The 10,772-nt window shown below is 45.7% G+C and overlaps 2 protein-coding genes across 2 annotated transcripts; one reads left to right on the top strand and one right to left on the bottom strand.

Annotated features, from left to right (window-relative positions):
- Positions 1-1,257: 1,257 nt before the first annotated feature.
- LOC105729444 (putative uncharacterized protein MGC39545) lies at positions 1,258-3,772 on the bottom strand. Its single transcript, XM_012470180.3, is given in 3 exon segments — positions 1,258-2,512; positions 3,381-3,607; positions 3,610-3,772. Coding segments are annotated over 3 exon segments (693 nt in total). The 3' UTR covers positions 1,258-2,209.
- LOC135274625 (fasciculation and elongation protein zeta-1-like) lies at positions 2,756-9,613 on the top strand. The gene is made up of 2 exons (XM_064375539.1): positions 2,756-2,896; positions 9,254-9,613. Exon 2 carries the CDS (start codon positions 9,299-9,301, stop codon positions 9,611-9,613), a length of 315 nt encoding a protein of 104 aa, XP_064231609.1. The 5' UTR covers positions 2,756-2,896; positions 9,254-9,298.
- Positions 9,614-10,772: the final 1,159 nt, after the last annotated feature.

Raw genomic sequence — 10,772 nt, 5'->3', positions numbered from 1 at the left:
GATAAACAAAATGTAGTATATACATACCACGGAATATTATTCAACCTTAAAAAGAAAGGAAATTCTGACATTGCTGCAATATAGGCGAACCTTGAAAACATGCTAAGTGAAATAAGTCAGATACAAAAACCAAATATTGTATGATTCCACTTATATGAGGTACCTAGAATAGTCAAATTTTTAGAGGCAAAGTTAGAATAGTGCTTACCAGGGGCTGGGGAAGGGAGTACTCCGGAGTTAGTGTTTAATGGATGCAGAGTTTGTTTGGATGACAAAATTTGTGTAGATGAATAGTGGTGGTGGTTACGCCTCAATGTGAATGCATTTAATACCAGTGAATTGTACACTTACAAAAGGTTAAGATAGTAATTTTTATGTTATATATATCTTACTACAATAAAATAAGTGTTTGCTGGAAGAATAACTGGGCTCATGTTCAGAGATTTCTCATCCCAGGTACCTAGCCTAGACTACCTGTCCTCAGCTTTCAGGTTCTTCACAGCCTCACAAAAATAACCACGGAATCCACTGATTGGTTATTTATTTATTTATTTTTTTTTTTGAGACGGAGTTTCGCTCTTGTTACCCAGGCTGGAGTGCAATGGTGCGATCTCGGCTCACCACAACCTCCGCCTCCTGGGTTCAGGCAATTCTCCTGCCTCAGCCTCCTGAGTTGCTGGGATTACTGGCACGCGCCACCATGCCCAGCTAATTTTTTGTATTTTTAGTAGAGACGGGGTTTCACCATGTTGACCAGGATGGTCTCGATCTCTTGACCTTGTGATCCACCCGCCACGGCCTCCCAAAGTGCTGGGATTACAGGCGTGAGCCACTGCGCCCAGCCGATTGGTTACTTATTATATGCCAGGCACTGTGCTAAGCATTTTGCATGCATTATATTACTTAGTATGCATAACAACAACCTTATAGTAGATATTGGCATCTCCATTTTACAGATGAGAAAACCGAGGCTCAGCGAGGATAACTAACAAGGTCACCAGCTCAAGACCACGTTCTTTATCACTTTCAGTACTTCACAAGCTTCTCTTAAACCTGTTTGTCCCATACTCTGAAGATCTAGACAAAAGATGGTCTCCAATTAGCTGATATATATATATATATCTTGACTAATATATATATACACAGATATATATACACACACACACATATATATGTATATATGGAGTGAATATAAGTAAAGTACTTCCAGGTATATAAGAAGGCACTGTGTGTGTGTGTGTGTGTGTGTGTATACATAATATATATATATATGCCTGGAAGTACTTTAGTTATATTCACTCCTTTAATCCCACAACAGGACTCATGAGTGGGCACTATTATTATCTTCATTTTACAGATGAGGAAATGAGCCACAGGGAAGTTAACTCACCCAAGGTCACAGAACTGGGTATGATCCCAGGAAAGGAGATTTAGGGATATTTTAACCAGCTACTCTTTGTGATATTTTAACCCAGCTACTCACAGTGGTGCGATCACCACTGTACCGCATCTTCAGCCTCTTGGGCTCAAGTGATCATCCCACCTCATCCTCCAGAGTAGCTGGGACTACCAGCATGAGTCACCATGCCTGGCTAATTTTTTTTTTTTTTTTTTTTTTTTTTTTGTGGAGATAGGGTATCACTATTTTGCCTAGGCTGGTCTTGAACTCCTGGCCTCAAGTGATCCTCCCGCCTCAGCTTCCCAAAATGTTGGGATTACAGGTGCGAGCCACCGTGCCTGGCCTTATGATTTCTTACAGGAAGATATCCTCTGGTTATTGCTCCCGCAGAGGCAAATAGGCCAATGCTGCTTCTCATCTCATTGGGACATTATTCCTGTTTCCATCCTTCTCATGGTTGAAATGTCTGTGGAATGAATGCATACATAAGCAAAAGAGAAGCTCCCTGTCCCTTCCAGTTGAAGTCCTCCATTCAGCCCAGAGGTACTTTGCCATCAGGCAAAAGTAGTTGGGGTTCTCCAAGCCGACATGCTTTTCCCAGTGCCTTCCTTCAGTAATTACAGTTCTTGCGCTCTTAGTTGTGTGTATTCATGAATCATTAGACTTTTTATTGACAGCTTCTATAAACACAGGCCTATATATAGTAGACAAGATAAATAAATAATTTTTCACAAGACCCCAGGGACCTTCCTTATTTCAGCCTCTCGAATTTCCTGTATTATCTCAAGTCCTCCTGGGCCTGAAACCTTCTCACTCAGATTTTTCAGCTGGATCCGGCTCCCGTTCCGAATCTTTGGGCGAGTAAAGCTCTCCTGCCGGCCTCCTCACCTCTGGCTTGAGGTCTGAACCCAGCTGGGGCTGGGAGACTTCGCTGGGCCTGCCCTCCGCAGCCTCCAGTAGAAGAGAATGGGAAGCCCAGAAAGTCCAAGAGGGTCTTCGAGTGTGTCCACCAGCATCCGCCCGCAGCCATCGCCTGCATTTTATCCAGAAGCCAGTGTCAGGCCCTGTGAGGTATCCATATTGGTAGTTACTGCACGCGCTCATGTAGGAGCTTTTGAATATTCATGAGGGAAGCAGAAAAGCCAATGTTAAAGAGGGGAGAAACAGTAATTCATAAATATTAATAAAGGTAGGCCCACGTGCTCGGAGGAAGGCTATGAATGTTAACGAGAGGATGACGTCCAGCTCCCGCGCGTGCCAGTTGGGTGGGTGCCCGAGCGCGGGCGCGCCCCCGGAGCCCGTGCACGAGCGCGGGGAGGGGGTGGGGTGGAGGCGGGAGCGGAGCCGGGCGCCGCCGGAGCTGCGGGGGGAGCGCTAGCTGACTGGCTGGCAGGCACTCCGCTGCGCTGCGCTGCGCTCCGGCCGCTCCCGCAGCCCGTGGATGGGGGTGTCCGGCTGAGCCCCGGGATCCGCCTCCCTCCGCCAGGACCCGCACAGGTGCCGTCGCGGGGGGCGACTTTAGTTAGGACCCGACCCACTGCTGAGGGTGGGGTCTGGTGGGGGTGGTAAGGAGGCCCGGGGATTCTCCGACAGGACGGTCTGGGGTCGCCGCAGCGTCCCCCACCCCGTCCCATCCTGGGATTGGAAAGGAACAACCAGAGGTCGCCGCCCTCCTGCCCAACCCTTTAGGGAGCGCAGCTGGGTCGCAGCGCCAGGCCCGGGAGATGTGGGATGATGGGCACCTCCAGTAACATCTCAGCATCGGTCCTCCAGCCAGGCCTGTGGGACCTTCAGCCTGTGTGTGTGGGAGCGTGCGTGTGCCCCCGCGTGTGTGAAGACAGGCGGTGCGGTTTGGGGGTTGGGGGAGGGTGGGAACTCTGCCCGATCGCGCTGGGGCAGTGGGTAGGTGCCTAGTCCCGGGACCGTTATCTGGTCCAGTCGCCGTAAACGCCCTAAGATCTTCTTTGTCCCTAAGAACTTAGCTCCGACCCCGCTTGTGCCCCTCCCCAGAGTGCGGAGCCTTCCCCAGACAGCGCATTCCTGCAGTGTCAGAACCGCTGGCAGCGGCCGCAGACGCCGGGGGAGCGATTGTTTTACTATTGACCGGCGGTAGAAGGGACCCGGGCGGCGGAGCGGTGGCGGGGCACGCTGCCGTCGGGTGGGCTCCGGGCTCTGGAGCGCGAGGAGCAGTGTTTGACAGCGCCGAGGGGTATCACAGCCCCTTCTTTACTTTTGCCTATCCCTTCCCACCCCGACCCTGGGTCCCCCGACTCTCATCCCTCTCCGGTGTCCGGGCTTGTTTGGCCAGAAGGGCAGTGGAGTGTGTGTGCGGCCTGCACGGGATGAGCCCGGCTTCCTCGGAGCGCCAGCCATTGTGCTGCCTGGAGGAGCCTTTCTTTACCCCACCGGACCAGGGGAGGAGGAGGATCTGAGATGGAGGTGAATGGAGCAGCGGGGAGAGGGGGAGGGGAGCAAGCAGAACCGCGAAGGGGTTGCTAATCCACATGCAACGAAATACTCTTTCTGTCAAAATGTGCATTGGAACAAACATGCACACTGGCTGGCTTCTGCGGAGGAGCAGTGGGAAATCTGCAGATGGATCAGTACAGGGCAGGTTTTAGGGATAGATATGGGGTACGAGGCACGGAATCAATTGATCTATGCAGCAAGTGATGAGAAGAAGGAAATGGAATGGGGTTTGTGTGGAGGTGCCGAGACCCAGCCGGGTTAGCGTGGTGAAATCTCCACCGCTCCACTCCACTCGGCTCAGCTCAGCAAAGCAGGGAGTGAGCATTTGTACCGCAGCCCAGAGCTGCAGCGAGTGTATCATTATGCTGCAGGGAGACATTTATGCGCTTCCTGCTGAGTCTCTGTTAAGCCCCGTGAGTGTCTTTTATTTTCCAAATCACATCATCGATTGGGAGTGAAAATAAATGGACTACATTGTAGGACAATCCAACTATAGTCCTGCGCTCTGTTCTGTGGTAAAGAGAAAAAGAAAAGGCGACCCTCCCATGGTTCCTTCTTTCTGCCATTTTCGTGTATGTATGTATGTATTTATTTCTGATCATGGAAGTCTAAAGGGAATAAGCTATCATTTGTATTAATCCTACTTTAAGGAAAGGAGGACTCCCAGATGAGCTATGAATGAGGACGGGGGGCAAGCTTGCCATGATGGAAGATAAGGTTGTTTCAGACATTTTTGTTGAAGGATGAAAGCACTCGTGAAGAGAGGAGGGCGAAAGAAAGTGGGCTAAAGGAAGGAAGACAGGGTCACCATCTAAGGACATGCTGCCAGTCCCATCCCACAGAGCCCTCCTGGAGGCTATAGTAGGGCCAGTCAGAACGCCTGACTCTCCTGTGTCACCGCCTGGAGTCTTTTCTCAAATGCTGGGTTCTGTTTGGGTGTTGAGTGACTTTAGTTTCCCAGCACTGGCTTTCACTTAACTTCATCTCCAGCTGGTCATTCATGCAGCACTTCCGGGCTCCTGGGTAATGAGTTGTCAAAAAGTAATCAGTCTATATTATGGACTGTTTCAAATGAGCATGTGTCTGAACCCTAGAGCTGTGATATTCATTTTGTCTTTTATAATTTTCTAGATGAATCCATTTTCTCTACAATCTGCCTGGGCTGAGGATAGGTGCTTTCAGCACACACTTTCTGTTGCCAACACTAAAAACTCAATCTTAGTCCTTGATCCTAGTTGGATTGGCCTCTTGTTTCTGATTAATCGTATAGACTGTGTCATTTCAAATCAGAAACCCCACTGGTGTCACCATCTGGTTCTCCCCTGTCATTCCCAGAGAAAAGTACAAATTTAAAGGCAGTGTAAATACCTGCCACACTATCAGATTAGCTTTCATATTTCTGTCAATGTGACCCATGATCCAGGAACCTTTGCATAAATGAATTGAAAGAAAATCTTAGTAAAAAAGATGCTAAAATTCTTTCAGCAATAGTTCCCTCATTTGATAAGCATATTGAAGCACTGCACAGAGGATATCATGGCAGGGATAATTTTTCTTTTACTTGAAGCACTCCCACATCACATTTATTTTCTTTTTCTTTACTTTTTTTTTTTTTTGAGATGGAGTTTTGCTCTTGTTGCCCAGGCTGAAGTGCAATGGTTCAATCTAGGCTCACCACAACTTCTGCCTCAAGGGTTCAAGTGATTCTCCTGTCTCAGCTTTCCGAGTAGCTGGGATTACAGGCATGCACCACCATGCCTGGCCAATTTTGTATTTTTTAGAAGAGATGGGGTTTCTTCGTGTTGGTCAGGCTAGTCTCGAACTCCTGAACTCAGGTGATCCACTTGCCTCCCAAAGTGCTGGGATTATAGGTGTGAGCCACCGTGCCTGGCCCCACATCACATTTCTATGTAAGTAAGCTATCCTGGTTTTCCTAGAATTTTTTACTCTTTTTTTTGAGATGGAGTCTTACTCTGTCGCCTAGGCTAGAGTGCAACGGTGTGGTCTCAGCTTACTGTAAACTCTGCCTCCCGGGTTCAAGTGATTCTCCTGCCTCAGCCTCCTGAGTAGCTGGGATTACAGGCGCCCAGCACCATGCCCAGCTAATTTTTGTATTTTTAGTAGAGACAGGGTTCCACCATGTTGGCCAGGCTAGTCTCAATCTCCTGACCTTGTGATCCAGCCACCTCGGCCTCCCAAAGTGCTGGGATTACAGGTGTGAGCTACCACGCCCAGCTTTTTTTTTTTTTTTTGAGGTAGGGTCTCACTTTGTCACCCAGGCTGGCATACAGTGGTGTGATCATAGCTCACTATAATCTCAAACTCATGGGCTCAAGCAGTCACCCTGCCTCAGCCTCTCCAGTTGCTGGGATTACAGGTGTGAGCCACCATGCCCAGCTTTGATTTTCCTAGAATGATTGATTTTTATTGGATGCTTTTTATATTTCACACATTGTACTTAGCACTTCAAAGATTATCTCATTTTGTCCAAAAAATAATCTTCAAGGGAAGCACTGTTTTAAACTCCAATTTATAGATGATGAAATTGAGGCATAGTGAGGCTGATAATTTGCCCAGAATCTCCCCGCTAGGAGTGGTAGGACCAGGACAGGAACCTGAAACTTAGCTCTTAGCCATCACAGTGTACTGCCCTAGTCAACACAAATCCCTGGGCTGTAAAACCTTTTTTACTCCGTACTGCATTCTGCCGTCTTTTCTAATCTCACCATTTTGTTGCTCAGGGATTCTTAATCTTTTTTGCACTATGAACGCCTTTGGTGGTATGGAGAAGCCTATGGGCTTCTTCTCCAAGTAATGTTTTTAAATGCATAAAATAAAATACTTAGTCTTGGAAAGGAAACCAATTTCACTGAAATATAGATACCTTCAAAGAGCCTGCAGGGGTCTATGTACTGAAGATGAAGAACCCCTGTGGCAATTAGTTGTGTTTGCTTTAGAGCTGTGTTGTCCATTTCGATAGCCACAGGCCACATTTGGCTGTTGAGCACTTGAAATGTGGCTAGTCCAGAGTGAGATGTACTGTAAATGGAAAATATACCCTAGATTTCAAAGGACTTCTTATAAAAAAAAAAGAATTAAAAAATGCCTCATTAGTTTTTTTGTGGATTGCATTTTGAAATGGTACCACTTTGGATATATTGGATTAAATAAACATTATTTCAATAAAAATGATTAATTAAATTATTGATTTATTAAAATTAACTCATGAAGATGTTAACTCTATACCAAACACCTTTCTTATAACAAATGAGGAAATCAGGACCAACAATGCTTGTCACTCAGCCAGCCATCGGCAGATCTGTTGGTACTACTTGTATATATTTTTGTATTCCAACGTCCTGTCATGTTGCCTTCGCAAACTGTAAATGCTCCGAGTATGTTTTAAAGCAATGGTCACTGACTTAATTCCAGCAAAATCCCAGTACAAACTGTCAGTGTCCTTGCCTGGCATGTCCTTTGCCTTGTTTATTTAGAGTTTTAGTTTTGTAGGTGGAGATGGAAAATAGGCACTCCTAGGGCAAAATCCATGAATTTTGCTGTCTGTCTGTTTGCCCTCAGAACACAGCTCCAATTTAAGCACCTAACTGTATCAATAACTGTATAAACAGGAGAGAAAAGTTTGGTTGCCTTTCTGTGTTATAGAGAATGAAGTTGAGCATGTAGAGAAGGGTATGATAATCAGCAATTCTTGTGCGGTCTCAAATTGAAAATGGAAAACTGTGTGTGGGGGACAGATCATCTTTTCAATGAGCACACATTGATTGACTGCCTAGCCACAGGGTAGGCAGTGTATGTTTGGAGCCAGGGAAGATATCCAGAGGATTTCTGTGTCCTCGAGGAATTTAGGTTAAAATTGAATGGGGCCCAGATGTACACACAGATGGATAAATCACAGTTGGAAGCAGTGTATGAAGAGGGCCTGATGAGGGGTAGTGGTCCCACAGTTGGTGGGGACTGAAGGGAAGTCTGCGTGTGCTGCGTCCCAGGGTGCAGTGCCCAAGATGATTATGAAGTATGGCTTTGGAGCACATGGGTAATTTGGTCTGTTTCTTAGAGGATACAGGATAATAGATCATTTTGTTTATTTCTCTGCTCCTAGGTGTATGCTCTATGTGTGCGAAAACCTCAGGTGCTTGTCTGGGCATGGTGGCTCATGCCTGTAATCCCAGCATTTTGGGAGGCTGAGGCAGGTAGATCACCTGAGCTCAGGAGTTCGGGACCAGCCTGGGCAATATGGTGAAACCCTATCGCTACTAATAATACAAAAATTAGCCAGGTGTGATGGCACATGCCTGTAATCCCAGCAACTTGGGAGGCTGAGGCTGGAGGATCACTTGAACCCCGCCTGAAGTGTAGGTTGCAGTGAGCTGAGATTGCATCACTGCACTCCAGCCTGGACGGCAGAGTGAAGCTATGTCTCAAAAACAAAACAAAACAAACAAAATAAAAAGAACTCAGGCGCTTGTTGTAAAGTATTGACGTTTTATTAGTTTTTTTCTAAATAAAAAATAGAGATGGAGCCTTATTATGTTGGTCTTGAACTCCTGAGCGCGCTCAAATTATCCTTCTACCTCAGCCTCCCAAAGTGCTGGAATTATAGGCATGAGCCACCACTCCAGCCAGTGTTTTATTCGTTTTTATTATTTATTGATGCGAGTAGTAATATCTAGGTACATAAACCCTTATCCAAAACTCTTGGGGCCAGGCATGTTTTGGAATTCAGATTATTTCAGATTTTGGAAGGTAGTAATAAAATGCATATTCTGCATTTCATCCAGTGGGATCTGGCATAGCAATCTTTATAATTAAAAAGTTAATATTTCCGCAGCAAAACACACAAAATGGGATACATTGAAGCCATGAGCAATTTTCTATTCATGTTGGTCAGGTTTAGTTGCCAGATGAGTTTAGATCATGTCACATTTTGCCACCAAACAAGTCACAGAGAATTTTTAGCTTTTAGATCACATAGTTAAGGCTGTGGATCTGTGGTAATAGTAACAGTAATAATACTAATAATACTACTAAAATACCAACAGAAAGTATTCAACAATATTGGCATTTATTATCGTCCAGGCACTGTTTTAAGCACTCACCTGTGTTTACTCCTTTAGTCTTCTAACAGCTGTTTGAGGTGAGTTCAGTATTATATCCGTCTTGAGAAGAATAAGAAGCACAGAGCAGTTAATTACTTGCCTAAGGTGACAGTTGGTAGGACAGAAGAGAATGTAAACCTAGATGGTCTGGTCCAGGAGCTTCATACTTAACCACTGCCTCATCTTTTGGAATAGAGAATTGGAAGCAGGTGTGTTTCCAAAGTTAACTCCTGGTCTAAACTCACATTATGCTGTTTATTTCTTTTAGATAAACGCATCCTGAAAGTTGCCATTGTTCTTCTGCTGAGCAAGAATGGAGGCCCCACTGGTGAGTCTGGATGAAGAGTTTGAGGACCTTCGACCCTGCTGCTCGGAGGACCCAGAGGAGAAGCCCCAGTGTTTCTATGGTTCATCTCCCCACCATCTTGAGGACCCCTCCCTCTCTGAGCTGGAGAATTTTTCTTCCGAAATAATCAGCTTCAAGTCCATGGAGGACCTTGTGAATGAATTTGATGAGAAGCTCAATGTCTGCTTTCGGAACTACAACGCCAAGACCGAGAACCTAGCTCCCGTGAAGAACCAGTTACAGATCCAAGAGGAGGAGGAGACCCTTCAGGATGAGGAGTAAGAAGTCTTAATTGCCCTCTCCTGCTTCAGTCAAGAGCCCTGTAATCCTTGGCTCCTTGACATAGTGCTAGTTTCTGTCTATAGATTTATGGCCTATTACTTACATTTTTGTGTTGCCAGCGGAGCAGTGCCCTGGTACTTGCTGACATAGCTCTATGTATGTCCCTTTACAGTCCCCTGCGGAGAATTTTCTTAAATTGAAGTCTTAGAGGAATGAAGGATTTTAGGTTTTCCTAGATACAAAATGGAATTTCAGGAGCACAGTAAATTTCAGGGTCTATCTTGAGCTGTCTTTATATCAGTGGAAATCCAGCAAGATATTAGAAATAAAGGCCAGAAAAAATTAAATTAACCATGATGGAGGAATCTATGTTATTGGACCAATTTGCTTCAAGAAACACCAGAAATATGAAAATCCCAGAATTGTTGACAGCCCCTCAGGCCTGAAGAGTTATCTACAGATGTTAGGATATATCCAAATAAGAAAGCGTCTAACCTGAACTGAGAGCACAGGGAGCTACCCTGGACAATGTAAAAGTGGAAAGTAGGTGATCTGGACTTTGAGCATTTAGATTCCTTGTGTCACTTGCTAGCTACTTTCTAGGGTCTTAATAGTAGTCAAGAAAAGGGATCTGAGAAAAGTATTCTTTCAGGAGAGACTAGAAAGAGAAGGGGGTAATGGTAATATGTTACATAAATTAAAGAAGGATGTTTTAGGCACTTAATAAAAATTCAGTGGTTCCCCCCATCCTTGGGGGATTTTTTTTTTTTTTTTTTTTTTTGAGACGAAGTCTCCCTCTGTCGCTCTGTCACCCAGGCTGGAGTGCAGTGGTGCGATCTCGGCTCACTGCAACCTGTGCTTCCCAGGTTCAAGCGATTCTCCTGCCTCAGCTTGCTGAGTAGCTGGGACTATAGGCATGTGCCACCATGTGTGGCTAATTTTTGTATTTTTAGTAGAAATGGGGTTTTACCATGTTTTGCCAGGCTGGTCTTAAATTCCTGACCTCGTGATCTGCCTGCCTCGGCCTCCCAAAGTGCTGGGATTACAGGTGTGAGCCACCGTGCCTAGCCCATCAGGGGGATATGTTTTAAGACCCCCAGTTAATGCCTGAAACTGCTGTTAGTACCAAACCCTATATATATATAATGTTTTTTCCTAC

This window comes from Aotus nancymaae, unplaced genomic scaffold (genome assembly GCF_030222135.1).
Source record: "Aotus nancymaae isolate 86718 unplaced genomic scaffold, 86718_ANA_hifiasm-v0.15.2.pri h1tg000012l, whole genome shotgun sequence".
In the NCBI taxonomy this organism is placed as follows: domain Eukaryota; kingdom Metazoa; phylum Chordata; class Mammalia; order Primates; family Aotidae; genus Aotus; species Aotus nancymaae.
This window is presented reverse-complemented; position numbering and strand designations above follow the sequence as displayed.